This window comes from Adelges cooleyi, unplaced genomic scaffold (assembly GCF_023614345.1).
Source record: "Adelges cooleyi isolate 19-005CV unplaced genomic scaffold, UGA_ACOO_1.1 ACOO_flye_CR_arks_rails_tigmint_CR_PRNA_376, whole genome shotgun sequence".
NCBI classification, from domain to species: Eukaryota; Metazoa; Arthropoda; class Insecta; order Hemiptera; family Adelgidae; genus Adelges; species Adelges cooleyi.
In genome coordinates this window covers 14,066,907-14,086,826 of record NW_026096053.1, presented here as the reverse complement: position 1 = coordinate 14,086,826, position 19,920 = coordinate 14,066,907, and the positions used below count along the sequence as shown (strand labels likewise).

At 30.5% G+C, this 19,920-nt stretch overlaps 3 protein-coding genes across 8 annotated transcripts; all 3 read right to left on the bottom strand.

Moving 5' to 3' along the window:
• Positions 1-6,771: 6,771 nt before the first annotated feature.
• On the bottom strand, positions 6,772-12,569 carry LOC126840900 (uncharacterized). 3 transcript variants are annotated; one of them, XM_050576898.1, is made up of 7 exons: positions 8,832-9,047; positions 8,408-8,437; positions 8,186-8,215; positions 8,071-8,097; positions 7,850-7,900; positions 7,585-7,617; positions 6,772-7,192 (listed from the first exon to the last, which is right to left on the bottom strand). In XM_050576898.1, the coding sequence occupies exons 1-7, from the start codon at positions 8,875-8,877 to the stop codon at positions 7,092-7,094; spliced, it is 318 nt and encodes a 105-aa protein (XP_050432855.1). In that variant the 5' UTR covers positions 8,878-9,047; the 3' UTR covers positions 6,772-7,091. The 3 variants fall into 3 exon arrangements, with proteins under 3 accessions (XP_050432855.1, XP_050432856.1, XP_050432857.1); XM_050576899.1 differs by having other exon boundaries at positions 8,835-9,047; XM_050576900.1 differs by lacking the exons at positions 8,408-8,437; positions 8,832-9,047 and adding an exon at positions 12,454-12,569 and having other exon boundaries at positions 8,186-8,293.
• Positions 9,129-13,918, bottom strand: LOC126840899 (uncharacterized). 4 transcript variants are annotated; one of them, XR_007686108.1, is made up of 14 exons: positions 13,773-13,907; positions 13,622-13,688; positions 13,506-13,535; positions 13,382-13,408; positions 13,003-13,062; positions 12,568-12,597; positions 12,346-12,375; positions 12,230-12,256; positions 12,035-12,085; positions 11,681-11,713; positions 11,199-11,288; positions 10,703-10,972; positions 9,378-10,588; positions 9,129-9,195 (listed from the first exon to the last, which is right to left on the bottom strand). XR_007686108.1 is itself a non-coding variant. In XM_050576895.1 (13 exons), exons 1-12 carry the CDS (start codon positions 13,890-13,892, stop codon positions 10,722-10,724), a joined length of 816 nt encoding a protein of 271 aa, XP_050432852.1. In that variant the 5' UTR covers positions 13,893-13,907; the 3' UTR covers positions 9,263-10,588; positions 10,703-10,721. The 4 variants fall into 4 exon arrangements, 3 of the variants coding, with proteins under 3 accessions (XP_050432852.1, XP_050432854.1, XP_050432851.1); XM_050576895.1 differs by lacking the exon at positions 9,129-9,195 and having other exon boundaries at positions 9,263-10,588; XM_050576897.1 differs by lacking the exons at positions 9,129-9,195; positions 9,378-10,588 and having other exon boundaries at positions 10,596-10,972; positions 11,199-11,255; positions 13,773-13,918.
• Positions 13,919-14,665: 747 nt separating this feature from the next.
• LOC126841156 (uncharacterized) lies at positions 14,666-19,672 on the bottom strand. Its single transcript, XM_050577477.1, has 11 exons — positions 19,049-19,672; positions 18,812-18,912; positions 18,573-18,599; positions 18,148-18,174; positions 17,766-17,813; positions 17,567-17,596; positions 17,236-17,268; positions 16,936-17,001; positions 16,665-16,694; positions 16,280-16,363; positions 14,666-15,264 (listed from the first exon to the last, which is right to left on the bottom strand). Exons 2-11 carry the CDS (start codon positions 18,897-18,899, stop codon positions 14,972-14,974), a joined length of 726 nt encoding a protein of 241 aa, XP_050433434.1. The 5' UTR covers positions 18,900-18,912; positions 19,049-19,672; the 3' UTR covers positions 14,666-14,971.
• Between the last annotated feature and the right edge of the window lie 248 nt (positions 19,673-19,920).

Below are 19,920 nucleotides of genomic sequence, written 5' to 3'. Positions count from 1 at the left end.
AAGTTTCAAGACTTTCCTAATTTTTTTTCAGGTAAAATCGTTCATTGACAGCTATTTGGGGTTTGTTACAGAAGAATAAATTCAAAATTACAACAACCAAATATTAATATAATAAATAATCATATGGTAACAGTACCGGGTCCACGTTACCAAGACCTGATTGTCAATATAAACGTCATTTCATTATTAACTGGCCAACCGTTTTGGCACTTTTCATTCGTTTTTAAGATCTAACGTGTGTACTGACAAAAACCATACAATATATATTTTTCTATAGTTATTTTTTATCTTACCTCAGTGTTTCTGGACAAAAAAAAACTATTTATAATCTATTTCGATTTCCATGTAATTTCCACATGCATTTTTGAACCTTTATTTGGTTTTACTTCATTGAAGTTTGAAAGTTTTTCGGTGGCAAGATAGTTTTGATACGTCTTGTCAATAGACATTTTTATTTGAACTGGGATTAAGTAAATAAATTAAAATTATTATTATTATTATTGAAATAAAATTCAAAATTGGATTTAAGCATGATGTTCAATAACAGAAACGTCGATGGTATTAGTATCAAGTGAACTCATAAATGGTGCAAAAGCTAAGCAAGAAACACAAAATACAGTAAAGTTGAGGGTCATTAAAAAAAAAAAAAAAAAAATTTGATAATCGTTACAATAGTAATGTTAAAAGTTAATGGACGGCGCCCACCAAAGTAACGTGATTAGTAACATGACGTGTGATATGACAAGTGAGATTCGATTGTAACAAGTCACTCAGGTAATTTTATTTAGAGTTAAATTGAAAAATCATATAATCGCGCCCGCCGACCTAACATGTTAGATCACGTGTTATTTGTACGTTGCTTGTCAGAAAAAATAGTAGCGCGTGCACTACTTATTGTCATATGTCGTATACTGATTCCTACTTTTAGGTCGTTATAGTATTTTTTTTTTAAATGTAAATTCTCAGCTAATCGTCTGTTTAGTGTAATCGCCTTGAATATTATAAAAATAACTTTTTGGTTTCACATCAAGTAACGAGTAAGTCGAACAAAAGTTTTACTTCCTACACAGGTTTTTTCAATCATAACATAAATAAATGTATTTTATATCGCCCACACACTGAACAGTTGTATGACATTTACATTACTAGGACGAATCTACAAAAAAAAAAATATACGGATAAAAAAGCCAATTTGCTAAAGACTTAAATATAACATACATATAACGATCCTATTTTGATATGATTTCTATTATATTTGTAGTTGTATCTGTATACTAAGATATCCCTAATCCAACCCTTATTCTAAAAAAAAAAACAATTCTGAGTGGCAATATTAATTATTTGTATATTATTAAAGATGATTTGGCTTTTTATAAAGAATACTGTGTTCATTAAGATACAAGGAAAATGATTTAGATAAACCCGAGTGGCCTCTTTCTTCTATGTTAAATTCCCCCTATAAAATAAAAAAGTGCACTTATAAAATAAGTGCAGTATAAATTCTACCATACATTTTTCAGATGTCTGTGGAAAGAAAAATGTTTTCTAGCCTAACATTTATTGCGACAGATCGACCAACCCCCACTTTTTTTGGAATTTCAATTGCAAGGAATAATTTTATTTAGTATTATTTGGAAAATAAATAGATTTATACTCGCGGTTTGGTTAGGTTATGGTTTTATACTAATCTCGGCACTAACCCGAATAAATTATAGGCTAACCGAACCCCATATTTTTCCTTTAAGCACCTACCCCTTGTTAATAGTACGGCGGCCATAGGCTGCTAGTGTTATTGTTTATTTGTCATCTCCACTTACTTTCAAAAACTGAAATTACACCATTGATTAGGCATATAAATCGTTGTAACGCAAATTGACAGCTACGATCCAAGAAGGAATGTAAAAAACAAGTTATCCTTGAAAATGTTTTATTTTCAAAAATGTTTGAACACCCTTTAAGAACGCTAATGGTAATACAAAACATGTTTGACTGTAGTCAAGTTTTGTCAAGATTTCAATCAAGGCGCCTTTTTCATTTTTTTTTTTTTTTTGGTTGTTCATATATTAGATGTATGAATAGTCAGGCACTAGGGTTTGATAAAAACTTAGTTGTTGAATTTTTTTAGAGTGGGTTTTTTATTGGGCAACCAAACTGCTGTAAAGTATTAATTTTCTGTGGTACATGCGATGCTATTTGAAGCGACTTGGCGCTTAACAGTCGTTGAATGCATAATTTTCGGATGGCAAATAAGTCAATTTTATAAGACACGCCTAACTGTTGGCTACATTTTGGGCTAACTATCTAAAACATTAATTTTTTAGAATATTAAAAAATATCAACACTTTTACACTCGCTGCTTGTACGTTCAATGAGTTATTTCCGTGATGGTTAACATAAGCTTCTTCATGAACTTTAGGGGCAAGAATATTTATGAAGGTACAATAAATTGCTCCAATGGCGCCTTCAAACGGCTGTGGTGCATTCCGAAATTCTTCACGAGCTTTATTTCTCTTCAAAATCGTCATAGAAAATACTACCCGTTTTCTGAAGAGTTTATTGTCAATAGCATCAGTTACAGCATGAAGACACCTGCTCACTGATGGCTGACTAACATTCAAATCAAAATGATCACCAGTAGCACTGCCACTAATACCTTCAAGTTAAAAATAATAAATATGAACCTTATAACTTATATTATTATTTTGTTACGTCATATAATCACAGAATTGAAATTTATTGTTGTTGTTCCAATTTTGAGTAACCATTAAGACTCGATAAGGCTTATAGGCCGTTTTAAAAAGTCCGATACGGTCGGCATGACCTTGCCAGGTAGGTTCACTTTTATTAATCGATTATTATTATTATGAACTTCAATACCTTTTCCGAATAGAATTAGCAATTATTTTGTTTCACGCGAGAGAAAATATTTGTTGCATCATTCAAACAGCGCACTACACTCAAAGTGGATATTTTATTTGCACATAAAAAAAAAAAAAAACAAATTATCCAACATTGTATTTTTTAAGCAAATTTTATATTTTACCATTTCAAACGTAAGAACAGTAGTTTTTTTTATCGAAAACAAAATGACGAAAAATACTTGAAATTTGAAAACAATCGCAACGATCTTAAATAACGTAATTTAATAAAAACCAATTACTTAATATTATCTACATTGTATCATGCATTTTATAATAACTAAATATAATTTTTTTTTTTTAAATAAACTCGTTTTCAATTGTACTATACGTCGTTGTACACTTATGTGTATTATTTTAGTGGCACTAACTTTTTTTACAAAATATATAATAGTCTTCAATGCTGATTAAATCGCCGAATTCCTCTGTACGCATAATACCGATAAACGTGTGGATCACGTTGAAATTTACGTCGCGCAACACTTGTTTGACGTATTCAACGTACGTTCTGATATCGTTAGTAATACGTTTTATGATTGGCAAACGACTTAGCGGACATAACCGTCGATACGGTAAGTTCGGCATGGGATCGGACAGTTTGCTATGGTAAAGTTTCGGCGAAATGTCGTCCAATATACTTTCGACTGTGGCAGTGTAATCAATATTTCTGTACTGGAAACGTGTTTTCTGAAAAATCGCCCTCAGACGTATTAAATCGCCGTCGTCGTCCAATTGTAGATAGCCCATGAAGTCGGTTATGAGATCGAATAATTGGAAATCGTTACGCGACGCTATTTGGTATCTGTCCACCAACAGTGCGCCGTGCTCGCAGGTGACGCGCTTCAGACACAACCGTACGAGTATGACTTTGACCAGCTGAACGAACCTGTGTTGGAACGTGGCCAGCGAACGTATTCGGTGGCTCAACGAGTTGCCGGTCGGCATGAGCCCTATGCAGTATTGACTTCTCAGACCGTCCAAAATCGGTCTCCACTCGACGTGCACCTGGAATCTGTCGGTCAAGTCCGCGACCACACGACGGCGCACCATCACTCGGTCGAGGCTCAGATTTCTCATGGAAAACCATTGGTGACCTGCCGCGCTGATGCCGCACTCGGCGTTGCCGTCGAGTCGCCGCGTGACCTGCGCCTTGGTGGCGGTGAACTCGTCCAGCAACGTGTCGGTTGTCTTTGTTTTCGACAAAACGTTTTCCAGCAGACGGCCGACGCGGTTTTTCTCGACGAACGGCCTACAGTCGCCGGACGCCAAGGACTTCTTGAAAAGAATCTTGACACACTTGAGGTCGGCCAAAACGGCGTCTCGGTCTTCGTCGCCGTCGTCGGCCCCCGAGATTACCGATTTCAAGTGTTCCCACAGCGTCTCGGCGTGCACATAAAATATCCACATGACGTTTCTCGCGGCCGCGCCCCCGAGCGCGTCCGCGTTGTGCACGGTGGCCAGCATGCGAGCCGTTTCGTTTGTGAACGACAAATCTTCACCCCTCGGCACCGACCTCAGCTGCCGCACGTCGACCAACAGTCGTTCGACGAGCCGCATGTAAATCCGGCCGCTGAGCAGATAGCTGCACGTCAAGTCGTCGTACCTCTGTCGGACCAGTTCGGTTAGGCGTTCGACCGGCATCAGTTGTATGTCTTCCAACGAAACGCTTTCCGATCGTCCGAACACGGGTTGCACGTTGCCCAATCCGTGAAGGATATCGGCCAATTTCATTCGGCCGTCTTCTTCGTGGTCGGAAACTATTTGCAGCCATCCGTTACCGATTAAAATCAATATCGCGAACACGTTTTTCGAATACATGGCCGTTGAAATCGTCGAAACACACTGCTAGAGAATTTTGCCAATGTACACGGCAAAACAAACACAGCGCCGACTGCTCATACCACCACGCACACGCACACGCACACGCACGCACACACACACGTGTGACAAGCGGCACGAAATATAAAGAAGCTTGCGAGTTGTAAGTTTCCAATATTGACACAGACAAAATAAATCCGGACCATTCTTTTTTTTACTGCGTGGTCAAACAAATGTTATCGAGCATCTGTATTGTTATCACCATCGACTAATTGTTATCAGTAGTTCTTATCAGTTTATGTTATTGTTGTAAATAGTGTGTACAATATTTTCGGCACCGATATTTTTGTCCCTATTGCATTAAGTTGAATCCCTATCAAAAATCGTCATTTGCACTATCTGGTTTTAATGAATCTGTGATATTAATATACAAAGGTAAAAAATAATAAAAAGAAAATTATTACTTTGAATACCTAAAACTGTTATACTTCATCGTTAAGACCATAATCGATCGGTAAACGAATATTATTATCCGGAATATTGCTATTGTAAACTCAAACAAATGAATCTACCTTAGCATTCGCATTTTAACTATTTACACATATATAACAGGTGTACAGTTTCTGTAGACTTTTACTTCGCATTTCGTTTTCTATAGTTATAGTCTACAATAATTTGATTAGCAATTATTCATTACATTAAAACCGTAGGGCAAAGTTTTTAAAAAATACTAAGATTATTACAACGAAATGTTTTAATTAATTGTTTATGTACGAAATACTAACTTATTATAAAATACATTTTTTTTTGTATCTCCCCCCTTCCTGAAAACTCAACACAAACTTTCGATTTTCTAATGGTAACCCCTATAAATAATTTTGTACCCTAACCTAACCGATAATTATTCTTGTTCATACTCTCTTCCCGATACATCAATAAAATTAGCTTGCAACATGTTATAATTGGCGACAAGTTATTATTGGCGACTTTCGCACATGGTAGGTATACAATAACAACAAAATATAATACGTATGTAATATATTTATTTATTCATTCTTTCCAACATAAATGTGTTTAAATAATACCGAAAAACAAATTAAAATACAAAACAAAATCAGTGCACAGCTGATCCTTTTTTTTTGTTTATCTCTCATGAGCTATGCTCACTCAACGAGAATACATTATTTTCTAAGATTATTTTAAAAATTAAATTAGACTAAACTAGACTTTTTCCCATTTTAGAATTAATTTGAAGGTGTTGTTTATGCGTCCGGACATAGCTTTTGATAGATGACCACGCGAGCTCGATTGGGTTCAGCTCGCAGTGGTATGGAGGCAATCTTAATACAGTTTTGTTGTTGTCTTTGGCGTACTCATCTATTACGTATTGGTCGTATTGCGATTTCAATGTCTGAACTTTTTCTAACAACAGCGCTTTTGTTGTTGGCCGGGTAACGATCTCACCTTTACTTTCTAGCCAATTTATAATATCTTGTTTCCTCCCAGACATCGCTGGAATTGGATCTTTTTTAACGGAATGATATGAAGCATTGTCCATTACAATTACGGCATTTTCTTTGAGTAATGGCAAAGTTTTTTCAAACCGTTCAAAAAACGTAGCGCCATTCATTTCATCGTGGTAGTCTGACGAGTTGGTTTTGGATTCGAAGCACAAAAGGCCCCCCCAGGTGCAAAGCCGTCAGTTGATCCGATGTGCAATACAAAAAGTCGCTTACCTTTACATTTTATCAAAATCGTCCACTTTGTCAAGTATCGTAAGTCTTAATTTTTTCTTGTTTGGCGATGAAACTGTACCTTGTTTTTTATACTCGGCCAATGTTGTTTGTATTGTACGTTGTCCAATACCACTTGCCTTGGAAATTTCGACAAGCATTTGTCTGTAAGTCAATCGGGGGCTGTCTGGGTTTTCAAGTTGTTGCTTGAGTTTGTCTTTGTACAGATTGATGATAATCCGCTTTTGACCAGTCCCAACAAACTAAAGAAAATAATATATATTTAAACATTAAGAGTTCGCAATGGAAAAATAGTCCTACAAATACTTACTTTTCCACGAGGATTTTTTTTTTTTTTGAAAGAGAAATCTCGACGTGGTCCATGTTGTCCTAGTAGTCTAAGTACTAAAATAGTAAAACACTAAAAACAATGGTGAGCTAAGACTCGCAAAAAACAAAAAATTGGTGTATGTATGCCAAAACGTAAAATAAAGTAAACACTACAGTTCACGCTGTATACAAACAACCACTGACCGTGACATCGGCAGCGGCGGAATGGACTAGTTTTGGTCGCCGCCCAGTAGCGTTCTCTCAGTGGCCTTAGTATATATACGACTGCATATCAATATTTACCAGATAAACGTTCGATTAAATTTTTTAAAGATGAAAGAATATCACATCTTCTTAGTTCTGCAAGACGGGTTAAAGGTATGTCTCCTAAATCTACAAAAATAATTATAAAACGACCGTGTTAAAAAGAATTAATAAAAAATATTTTAGTTGCTCAGCGATACATAATTGCATTACATTTCAATAATCTGTGAAATAACAAATGTTTTGTACAACCAGTTATAGTGTTTAATACTCAATGAATGGATTCTTTCTATACATATAAACCCAAAGAATGCATTACACATAAACATTGTTAAACTATCACCCCAAATGGTTAACAAGTCTCACTCTCTTGCTCTGGCCTCAACAAAAAAATTATTTTAAATTTGATATAATAATTTTTTAAACTATTGTTTGATATGAAAAATTAAATAAATAAAGTGAAGCAAATTTCATCTATAAATCAAGCATTAAAGGCTATTTAATACAATAAAAAAAATTACCTTTGTCTTTATCAACTTCAGGATAATCATTTCCTGAAATAAATACATGGAACATCAAAACATCATTGTGCAGTCAATAAAACCAGGTGTATATATTTTTTATTATAAAACAGTCGTACTAAAACTGAGATTAATTAGACCCATTAATTAATGTAAAACACGTAATACATATTATAGTTATGACTTTAAGCTATAAATCTATTTTTTATAGTTTTTCTTTAGAACTGCAATTACATAACTATCATTTTTTTAATTTTATACTTACTTAATGTGTGTTTTATTTCTACTCGCATCATAAACTGGTAATGCATGGATTCTAAAATTTAAAACAAAATATATTGTAATGTATCCACATGTTTTTTATAATCAACACCAATATGCCATATTGTTATTTGTCAATAGATACATACGATTATTCACACAAGTATTTTAAAATAATGAATATGCGTTAAGTATACTAAATATGAAATATAAAAATGTAGTTACTTCTCAATTCGTCAAGGTCTAAATCTTCTGAAATTAAAACAAACAACTTGTGTTCATAAACAGTATCAAACAACTGAATGGAAACACTTCCATAATGAGCAATGAAAATGTTTACCCGGTATTTCGTTGACAATTTCTGGGTGGTCTGAAATTAACAGTACAAAAATTAATAACATTGCATTCAATCTTCTACTCTTCTATAAACAAGAAGACGAAGCTCAAGGTAGATATAATACTATATCCACTGTATATTTTAATACGATGGGAATCTCTTTGGAACACACTATAGGAATGAAATGTTGGACATATTTTCATAAAATGCAACAAAAAACATTACCCGGTAAAGCGATCATAAAATTAATTTTGGCTGAAATTTACATTACATGAATTATTAGTATAATTGAATTTAATTTGTTAATATAAATTATTACATTATATAATAATTATAAATAAAAAGACGAAGAAGGTCAACGTAGAAAAAACTATATTAAAATATAGAATAGGGAATCTTTGTGAAAATATTATAGCTGAATTAAAGCAGTTGAGGCAATGAGAAAAAATTATAGAAATCAGACAAAGATGTCTGAGCTAAACATTCATAAAGATTCCATTTAAATTTCGGAGAACAATTTAATATATTTTATACTACACTTAACAAATGTATAAAGATAAATTTTAGTTTCAATTTTTTTTTAATAATATTTTCAAACGTTTTTTTCTATTTTTATCTTATTTTTATTATTATTATTATTATTATTAACTACCGAAACACTCGTTATCTTCATTTGGATCATCATCGTTCACCATTTTTTCAATTACACGCTGCAATCCATCTAGAATAAGCAAACAAAGATTTGGGCTATACTAAAAGATTAAGAAAAAATCAAATTGGGTACCATTTTTAAATCTTTAGAATAATATTCAACCATACTTAAATATTTAAACAGTAGACATTTAACCTAATGCTACTCCCTCGATAAGGTAAAAAGTGGAATATTGATTTTTTTTTTTTTATTTATAACTCTTAAAGTTGGTAATTGTGAAAATAAGATAATTACCTTCATTAAATGCCAAAACATTTACAAAGGCAAACGATATTAAAAACCAGAGAAGTTTCATTTTTATCTGCAAATAATAACAAACCTAAAATCTTTACCATTTTGCTAAAAGTTACTTTTTTTGACGAAATATTTTTGTTTTCACTTTAGGTTTGTATACACCAAGACGCTACTTTAGTAAGTTATTTTGAAAACGGTTGCAAAAATTGACTTTTTTCACTACTGTATTGTAGTTAGAGTTGGACTTACCAAAACTGTTGAGCTGATAGAATTTCTTAGACAATAAACGACTTGATCAGCTTTTGAAACTAAATGTTCTTCTTGCGACTTATGGATGAGCTTTTAAATTCGACCGTAAAATCAGAATTTGCAGTTTACCTATGTTCGTTTATTTTTACAGCTGGTTAATTAATTAATTTGTTTTTTTTTATATAATAGGATTTATGGAGATCATGCATTACTTCAACGCAGTGTTTAGACTATGTTCTTATTAGTCATAACAATCATCCATGTATCTAATGTTTACAGTAGAGAATTGCAATTGAAATTTAATTTATAATTGGGCCTATTTACGTTTTCACTATGCCAAAATTTGTTGAAAACACTTAAATAAATAAAATATATTTAAGGTATTTTTTTGTTGGAAATTTCGTGATACAATTTTGGGCTACAAAACATGTTTCAAAGGTTACAAATATTAAAAATTTGCAACAGCTTAATATTGGAATACTAAAATTTGAATAACGTACATTTTTATTTTTTTAACCAACCCTAAGAAATTGATATTTTAGTAAATTTTCGAATTTTTAGAATCATATAATTGTTAGAATAATTTCTTCATCACCACACTTTTACCAAATGTTCTGCTCACTTAAATGTATTTCCTTGAAATTGGAAAATTTTCGATGTCAATTGTCCATGTGAAAAACAAACAATTAATGTTTTATTTATATTAGTACAATTATAATATTCATTATAGTTGACAATTTTATTTTATTTTGAACTTCGATAGAATCGACTACTAGGGTTATAAGTACAAAATGCACTTTAAAGTTTAAACTTAATTGTCATGATATACCAAAACACCAAACACAAAACCATATGTTTACAATTTATACAGCAAAAAATGTATGTTATATGTATTTTATTTGCATTGTTTTTAAACCACATTTTTGTTAGTAGAAGACTTGAGCTGTTCATTGTAACTTTTACAGATAAAAATTTTATCTTAATCCAGTTTGAATAAGTCTTAGAGTCTTTCCAAAGAAATCGACTAATGTTTTATACTTACACGTGTATATTCAAATTTCTCTTTATTTTCTATCAGTAGTTTAAATTGTCTTATGTACATATTTTAGGCCCAATAACAAAAGTGAGAAAGCAGATCTGTCCTTAAAATTTATATCATCTATTATCATCGACAACAAGGTAGAATGTTAACCGTAATCGCGAGTAAAGCGCTGTTTATTGTGAAATAAATTTAATTAATTGAAAACTATTAGTGCAATATTAAAATAATTATTTAAATAAAATAACAATAGTATTATAGTATTTTGGAGAAGTAATTATTATACCATTGATTCCTGGTAAAAATCATCTTAACTGTTCTTCGAGTAGCTGTACTCTACCGTTGGTGTTAACCAAGTCTATTTGCCACCATACGTCATTAATTTTTCTGTATCTTTTGAACATAATTCCATCCCATAGGATACAAGTACTAGTAAAGGGTTCAATGTTGAGACGTTTAATGTAGTTTGTGGGAATTGTTGTACTTATGTACAGTCCTATCAAACGACACATCCGCATTAAAGAGACATCACCACGGACATGATCCAGAGATCCATCTAAACATTTTAAAAAAAATATTTTTTTAATTTGCCAAAATTAAAAATATAGATGTGCAGGGCACAACTATATTATATCTTAGAATAAAGTCATAACAAAATAATAGAATATGTATGGCGTCCATATTGTACAGCCATGCTAATATTTTGTGTTAGTGTTAAAAGTGTTAAAAGATAAAACTAGTTGCAACCTGTCCATATATTGTAGAAAGTTATTCCTATTTACCAAATACACGTCTGAATATATTTTTTAAAGATGGGACAACACGACGTCTTCGTTCTTCTGCAAGAGTGGTTAAATTTAGGCTTCTAAAATCTACGAAAATAATTTTATTAAATGACCGTGTTAAAAAGAAATAATAAAAAATATTTTAGTTGCTCAGCGATGCATAACTGCATTACATTTCAAAGATCTGTGAAATAACAAATGTTTTGTACAACCAGTTATAGTGTTCCTACTCAATGGGTGGATTCTTTCTATACATATAAACCCAAAGAATGAATTACACATAAACATTGTTAAACTATCACCCCAAATGGTTAACAAGTCTCACTCTCTTGCTCTGGTCTCAACAAAAAGTTTATTTTAAATTTGATATAATAATTTTTTAAACTATTGTTTGATATGAAAAATTAAATAAATAAAGTGAAGCAAATTTCATCTATAAATCAAGCATTAAAGGCTGTTTACTACAATCAAAAAAATACCTTTGTCTTTATCAACTTCAGGATACTCATTTCCTGAAATAAATACATGGAACATCAAAACATCATTGTGCAGTCAATAAAACCAGGTGTATATATTTTTTATTATAAAACAGTCGTACTAAAACTGAGATTAATTAGACCCATTAATTAATGTAGTAAAACACTATTTTGTTAATGTTGAATTGTTTCTCATAGTAACGTTTGAATAAACGGTTTAAATTATATTTCGAAAGATCATCAAAAACTTAAGCGTAATACATATTATAGTTATGACTTTAAGCTATAAATCTATTTTTATAGTTTTTCTTTAGAACTACAATTACATAACTATCATTTTTTTAATTTTATATTTACTTAATGTGTGTTTTATTTCTAATCGCATCATAAACTGGTAATGCATGGATTCTAAAATTTAAAACAAAATATATTTTAATATATCCACATATTTTTTTTTTTTTATTAAAACCAATACCGAATACGTCATATTGGTATTTGTTAATAGATACATATGATTGTTCTCTGAGTATATTAACATAACAATGTAGTTACTTCTCAATTCGTCAAGGTCTAAATCTTCTGAAATTTAAATAAAAAAACTTGTGTTCATAAACAGTATCAAACAACTGAGTGGAAACACTACCATAATGAGCAATGAAAATGTTTACCCGGTATTTCGTTGACAATTTCTGGGTGGTCTGAAGTTAACAGTACAAAAATTAATAACATTGCATTCAATCTTCTACTCTTCTATAAACAAGAAGACGAAGCTCAAGGTAGATATACTACTATATCCACTGTATATTTTAATACGATGGGAATCTCTTTGGAACACACTATAGGAATGAAATGTTGGACATATTTTCATAAAATGCAACAAAAAACATTACCCGGTAAAGCGATCATGAAATTAATTTTGGCTGAAATTTACATTACACGAACTATTAGTATTATTGAATTTAATTTGTTAATATAAATTATTACATTATATAATAATTATAAATAAAAGACGAAGAAGGTCAACGTAGAAAAAACTATATTAAAATATAGAATAGGGAATCTTTGTGAAAATATTATGGCTGAATTGAAGCAGTTGAGGCAATGAGAAAAAATTATAGAAATCAGACAAAGATGTCTGAGCTAAACATTCATAAAGATTCCATTTAAATTTCGGAGAACAATTTAATATATTTTATAATACACTTAACAAATGTATAAAGATAAATTTTAGTTGCAATTTTTTTTTAATAATATTTTCAAACGTTTTTTCTACTTTTATCTTTTTTTACTATTATTATTGTTATTATTATTATAATTATGACTACCGAAACACTTGTAAGAATCGTTATCATTAACCATTGTTTCAATTACATGCTCCAATCCATCTAGAATAAACAAATAAACATTTGGGCTATACTAAAAGATTGAAATAAAATCAAATTAGGTACCGTTTATAAATCTTTAAAATAATATTAAACCATGATTTAATATTTAAGCAGTAGACATTTAACTCAATATGGTACTCCCTCGATTGGTTATTATAAATCACTACTTTAAATATTAATGTGCTCTGTACACTGGTTCTACATACCTGGTGCACTTTTCACTATCGATAGAAACTATAGTGTTTAATTTACAAATAACTTATAAGGTACACATAACAAAACATTTACATTTATCATAATAATTTTTTATACATCTTACAATTCCAAGCACTCCCGATAGCTACATCTGTAATATTATATAATTAAAAAAACATGTATAAAAATAGTGAATTTCAAAAAACTTAAAAATCACTTTTTTAAAATTCAAAAATTATGTTACTGACTTGTGATATAAACTTCCTTCTTATAATCCGCTGTGGAAAAAGTATAGTATTGATTTTTTTTTTCTTTAAATTTATGACCATCTTAAAATTGGTAATTGTGAAAATGAAATAATTACCTTCATCAAATGCCGAAACAATTACAAAGACAAATGATATTAAAAAACAGAAAAATTTCATTTTTATCTGCAAATAAATAGGTAATAAACAAAAAATCTTTACCATTGACTTTTTTCACTACTCTATTGTAGTTTTTAGAGTTTGACTTACTAAAATTGTTGACCGGATAGAATTTCTTAGGCAATAACCGACTTGATCAGCTTTTGAAACTAAATTTCCTTCTCGCGACTTATGGATGGGTTTATGTTCCACCGAATATTTATTGTGCATTTATTTACACAGCTGGTCGATTATTTATTTATTTATTTTTTTTATAATATGATTGATAGAGATTATACATTACTTCAACGCACAGCTCAGACTATGTTCCATTATTAGTCATAAGTTTTATAATCATCCGTGTAATGTTTACATTTATAATTTTGCCTATTTATGTTTTGACTATGCCAAAATTTCGGAACGAAAAACACTTAAATAAATGAAATATATAATAATAGTATTTTTTTGTTGATAATTTAGGTCTAAATAAAATGTTTCAAAGGTTACAAAATATTAAAATTGACAATGATATTGAAATAATAAAATTTGAACAAAGTACATTATTATAATGTTATTACATGATGTATTGATTAAATGTGACTAATTATTTCTAGCAAAATCAACAATGGATAACATAAAGTACTTAATGCTAGTACTGAATTTGTACTTAATACGCTTAACCCAAAACAACGACCAGACGTTTGAATTATTAAACGATCCCAAATTAATTGATTTGATAGTTTATCGGATTGGTTAGGATCACATAAATGTATAAAATTAGAATTTTAATAATTCCCAGCAAGTTTACTATTGTAGCTGCCGTATCTGTTTAACGCGCTTTACAACATTATATTATTCTACAAATTGTGAATAATAAAATTATTATTAATATCCAGTCAAATTAGACAAAAAAAAAACGTAAAAGAATAGAACTAATTCGACATAAAGCTAAATTTAGGTACACAATCAGGAACTAAAAGTCTGATTTGTACTTAGACACGGAAGATTTCACTATATAATAATTGTATGTTTAATTGTACCTCATAAAACTTAGACTGTACCGTAAAAATAACCATTGGTTAACTTTTTAACTCTCTACGCCCACCAGAATAAACAGAACTTTTAGGAGGATTTCAGCCTGACAAGTGATAGTAGGAAATTCTCGTTGACAAACAAGGCATTTTAATAGATTATGATATAACTGTACAATGACATTATTGATTGACATACTTTTATTGACATTGAAGCATTTAGTTAATAAAACATGCAAATAAGAGCTGTTTATTCTTCCAATCCCTCTTGGCCGGTATTCAATATTCTAATATCCAAGGTACGTGAAATCGTTGCCGCTCTTCGTCGTACAATAATGTCTCATAATATCCTTGACTGGTGTCATAAAGACGATCCCTGTATGACTTCTTCACTGGTGTCAAGTCGTCAAATAAAACGTTCGGTTCCGTAATCCATTCTGTCGAAGTCACGATGCAAGTACCGCTATCATTGCACACTGGTTTATTTCTCAACCGATAATCGGCCGTGCGACTGATTAAGCCGACCAATACGCATTTATACTTTTCGTTATTCACGCACATTTGAACATTTTCTGTGACAATAACGACACTACTTAATTAAATGGTAAAAAAAAAAAAAAAATTGTCTAACGAACTTGTGATAAAAAATAATAGTATAAAAAAACTAAAAAAAGTTCAGCATTTTCGTGTCTCTTTGGAGTACCGAATAAAATTTAGAGTAGCGGTGGAATTATAGACAATGAAATAGCATATTAACAATCTTGTATTTAAGGTGGATAGTTTAACATATCGAGTTTCTGGCTAATATTTTAGCGTTTTCATAATATCTGGCCTCAAACGATTCATTGGAAATGTGACCCGTTAAATTACATTGAATTTATTGTTCAGTTATAATTTGATCGTTGTGAATACACAACATATCTCTTATCTCTAATCTCTTATCAGATAACAGTGTAACGCCTTTTTTTGGTTATGTGCCAGAGCAAACCATCCCCAACCCCGCTCCGACCCCATTCCCACCCTCCTTCACCCCCATCCCTCATCGGAATCTCTTATCTCTAATCTCTTATCTCTTATTAGATAACAGAGTGACAGCTGTATATTTTGTTGAAATATATTTACTGTTTTCAATAACGAGCACAATTATTGAAGGAATGGTTAAGTTTATCTAAAATAACTGACCGGGTCAATGTTGCCAATAAACCAAATATTAAGGCCAAATATTAAAAAACCAACTACTAAAAAACATAAAATTAAGACTATACTATCATTGTTTATCGCAAGGAGATTATAGATCGGAAATAATCATCGTTCAAGAGCCAGCAGACTAAAGCATGGTCCATGTTTTATAATTTTAGCCGTTAGGCTTTAATAGTACACTGTGACTATTTTATTTTGAAAATAACAATGTACTGTTTGTTCAAAAGTTTTTTTTTCAAGTTATTTTTAGTTAACCTCCATACAGATTACGCGAACCTTGGTATGTACCAAGGTTCGGTGTTAACGATGTACCTAATGTACACAATTATGGTGTTGTTCTAAGCATTTAAAATATATAGCAATATAATGTTTTACAAAAACGCTTACTCATATTTTCTGTGAGAATATTGAGGAAGGCTAAACTTAAATGCCGTCTTCTTGTCGTTATCTCTGTGTCATAGGAACCTGGAACTATATAATATCGTGCATAGGTATCACGATAATAAATATTAAATAATATGTTTAATTTAATTTTAATATTATGGGCTATACTTTGTAAATTATAGACAACAATTTCTATTATAGTAATCGGAAAAAATATCCTGGATAAAAAAATAACAAAATATAAAACTCAAATGTAAGTAAACTTTAAGTAAAATAATAATTTTATTGTTATCATTTTCTTTGGTTATTTGAAGATTGAACGAGTTACTGTATTATTTGTTTTTATATTGTAATTTGTTTATTGCAAAATATAACATGTTATACTTACCATTAAAATTGTAATTAAATTGGTCCGACCCTGTATAAAAAATAATTAATTTTACAACAAATGTATACATTGTTGTTAGTAGTGGTGGGAGATAAAAATAGCTTGCTATCTTGTAAGTTTTAGCTACTAAAAAAAAATCCGTAATTTAATTTTAATGTTTATAAAATAAACTTATCAACAATAAAATAATATTAGTGGCTTAAAAGTCTAAAAACATTATATACAAATCTTGACTACCGTTTTCTATTTGACACAATACATTAAAACTTGCCTATGATCCGCATTAATTTCTGTTGTATTTTAATTTCATTTTCGATTATTATACTATATATTGAATCTAGAATCAAAACATTATATTTTATTAAAAATTCGTTGAAATTTCACCGCCTATCTATTTATTATCACTGTAAATATTAAGCTAAAAATAATCTAACTCATTTGAGCAAAAATAATTACTGGACACCGATAACCGGTTTTCAATTATTATATATATTTTAGTTGTTAGCGTTTCTAAAGCTAAAAACCACAAAATAAATCCTTCCTTAATATAGTTATTATTAAAAAAAATTACCGTCTACATCTCTGCCTGGCAGCAACTCAGTATCTAAAAAAAAATGTTATACTTAAAGAGGTGCCGCATCTCCTGTGTATTTTGCCGTTCAATGTAAGCCACGTTTATTGAAGTATTAAATTCAAAAACAAAACTTTAATGTACCTACATTTTTAGTTTTAGCAAAAATTTGCTTTGTTACAAATTTATCAGTTAGAAGAAAATCAATTTACAAAACACACAAACACATGATTTGCATACAATTTGACTAACCACGACTCACAATTACCTAACCAAAAAAAAAAAACCACTTCCCGATAAAATTAACGATATAATTTTAATTATAGTTTACTTGGCGGGTGAATAAATTCCATAATTTCCTCTGAAATAAAATTTTAAAAAATTTGTTATTAAAAAAATACTAGTACACAAGTATTCACGTGGGACCATTAAATGTATTCTTTTTGTTTGCGACGGCGCAAAAAGCATTGATTATTTTGCATGATTTTGGTAAAAAACAAAAAAAATAATAATATTCAAATAATAAATACCATATTCCAATTCGTCTATGAGATATTTTACCAGCTCGTGTTTTTGATCTGAAATCAACGTACAAAAACAAAATCGGTATGAACGATTTCTTTGGCTGATGAACCTTAAACTACAATTTTTAATAACGTTGTACATCTTTAATTTTTTGACCAGAAAGAACAGCGTGGGTCCTATTGAAAACAAAGTCCCTGATACATTTTTCATATAATGTTTTATATTGTAAGTTATTTTGTAATTTAAATTTGGTTCAATTTTAGCGTGTGACACATACATTTCATATTACTCAAGTCAATGAATTTGGACTTTGTATGACTATGTTCTATTTTCGTATTTAATTATATTACTATACCGTATTGTTTTACTATACAAACACTCACTCACCATTGTTTAAAATCGAAATCAGATGGTCTAAACACAAAAAGAATTTTACATAATTAACAAAAACACGCCATACAGTGAGCTCGAAGCGTACCTATAGGTCTGTCAGGCTATTATGATTGAAAACAATAATAGCTTTGATCCACACACATTTTAAAATGTTATATGATATAAGGCGGCTAATGCCTGCACAAAGTATACAATAAGGTGGAAGGAAGTAAAAATTAATTTTAAAAGAAAATAACGTTGAAAAATTACAGATTTTATTTCATTTAACAAACGGTCATAAGCTTCCAGTTACAGTCTCGGTTAGAATATGTTATGAATGCGAAAAGGAAGAAATTGAACGGATTGAAAGACGAAAAAAATTATTTTATCAATCTTATAAGGTCATGTGAGGGAAAAAAAATAGTTCAATACAAACTCACTGGTACGAAAAACGCGTTCAGCGCAATCTGGAATCATTTAATTGATATCATAATTGTGTAGCATATAAAATCACACCACAAGTAATATCAATTACAACTGTTGACAAACTTCATGTGGGTAAATTGCATTAAAAGCGTTATAAAGAATAATCGCTGGTAAGTATAAATGGTAATACATATAATATCACAACATTATTGTTATTGGTTAAAAAACTTGTAAACAAAATTGGCAAATGTACCTTCTCGCGTTACGCATTTTATATCATTCATAACGATGCAAATAGTCGACACAAACAGACACAACACTGGTAGCTTATTGTTAGTCATTTGAGATGGATGTCTAAAACGAAACGGCTCAATGTTAATTATTTCAATGCAAAACACACCTAGTCCGACCCAGACAGATATGTTTTGTATCCAAATGTGTGTCTGCACAGTATTTTTTTTCTTTCTTTTAACACGTTTTGTGTACTTACTTGCAGGTTTTCAATTTCAATCCGTGTGTTGCAAAACTGTTTTTTTTTCCCACAGTTTAACTACTTATATTTTCGGTCTAAGTCAGATTCGTACTTATACCTTACTGAAATGAACACCGAGCAGTCTTATTTGGGTACAAAAAATGTCGCCCGTGTCACCTGTGCAAACATGAAAACGTCATACCCGTGTTTGTTCACTATCGAATTTGTCTTTAGAAATAAATGTCTCTAAGCCGAGTCGCTATTTTGTATTTATCAGACACAGCACAAAGAGTACACATATTATGCATGTAGATTTGAAAAACGAGTTCACGCTTGTTGTTTCAAAATTTTACTTTTAATGCCACTACTTGTTTACACAAAATAACAAATTACAATTAAAAATAATAATAATAATAATAATAATCGTATAATAATTATTAATATAAAAAATTCGACGCGATACAAAATATATGTTTTAAGTATACATGTTTATATTATTACAAACGTATTTGATTGGACGTTAACAAATGAATAATTATTATTACTACAATACCAGTAAAACCAGTAGTTTATTATGTTTTGCGATACAACATAGTTTTGTAACGTATTTATTTTTTACTATATATTTTTCTATAGTTCATTTGCACGTTTTATGAATATTAATAATAATAATCGAATTATTACACTGATTTATACGTGCGAAAAATTATGATTAAATAAAAATGATTCTTTAGCAAAAAGCGAAAAGCGTTGTACGCAAAATATACTTAAGTACCACTTTTTTTTTTTTTGTCCTTCTAAATGAGCAAATAGTTTACTAACATACTTAACCGAATTCTTACAATTACCTACGACGCTATTATTATATTATATCATGTTCTAAACAACTC

Excerpts from the sequence above, each read along its gene's own strand:
- LOC126840900 (XM_050576898.1), bottom strand. The coding sequence starts at position 8,877 with ATGGTGAACGATGATGATCCAAATGAAGATAACGAGTGTTTCGGTA. Across the intron at positions 8,098-8,185 it reads AATTGTCAACGAAATACCGG|AAGATTTAGACCTTGACGAA; the intron begins GTAAACATTTTC and ends TTTTAATTTCAG. Across the intron at positions 7,618-7,849 it reads AGAAATAAAACACACATTAA|GAAATGATTATCCTGAAGTT; the intron begins GTAAGTATAAAA and ends TATTTATTTCAG.
- LOC126840899 (XM_050576895.1), bottom strand. The coding sequence starts at position 13,892 with ATGCACAATAAATATTCGGTGGAACATAAACCCATCCATAAGTCGCGA. Across the intron at positions 13,689-13,772 it reads CTATCCGGTCAACAATTTTA|ATAAAAATGAAATTTTTCTG; the intron begins GTAAGTCAAACT and ends ATTTATTTGCAG. Across the intron at positions 13,536-13,621 it reads TGTTTCGGCATTTGATGAAG|CGGATTATAAGAAGGAAGTT; the intron begins GTAATTATTTCA and ends CTTTTTCCACAG.
- LOC126841156 (XM_050577477.1), bottom strand. The coding sequence starts at position 18,899 with ATGACTAACAATAAGCTACCAGTGTTGTGTCTGTTTGTGTCGACTATT. Across the intron at positions 18,600-18,811 it reads AAAATGCGTAACGCGAGAAG|ATTGCGCTGAACGCGTTTTT; the intron begins GTACATTTGCCA and ends AAATGATTCCAG. Across the intron at positions 18,175-18,572 it reads TGAACGCGTTTTTCGTACCA|ACCATCTGATTTCGATTTTA; the intron begins GTGAGTTTGTAT and ends TTTTGTGTTTAG.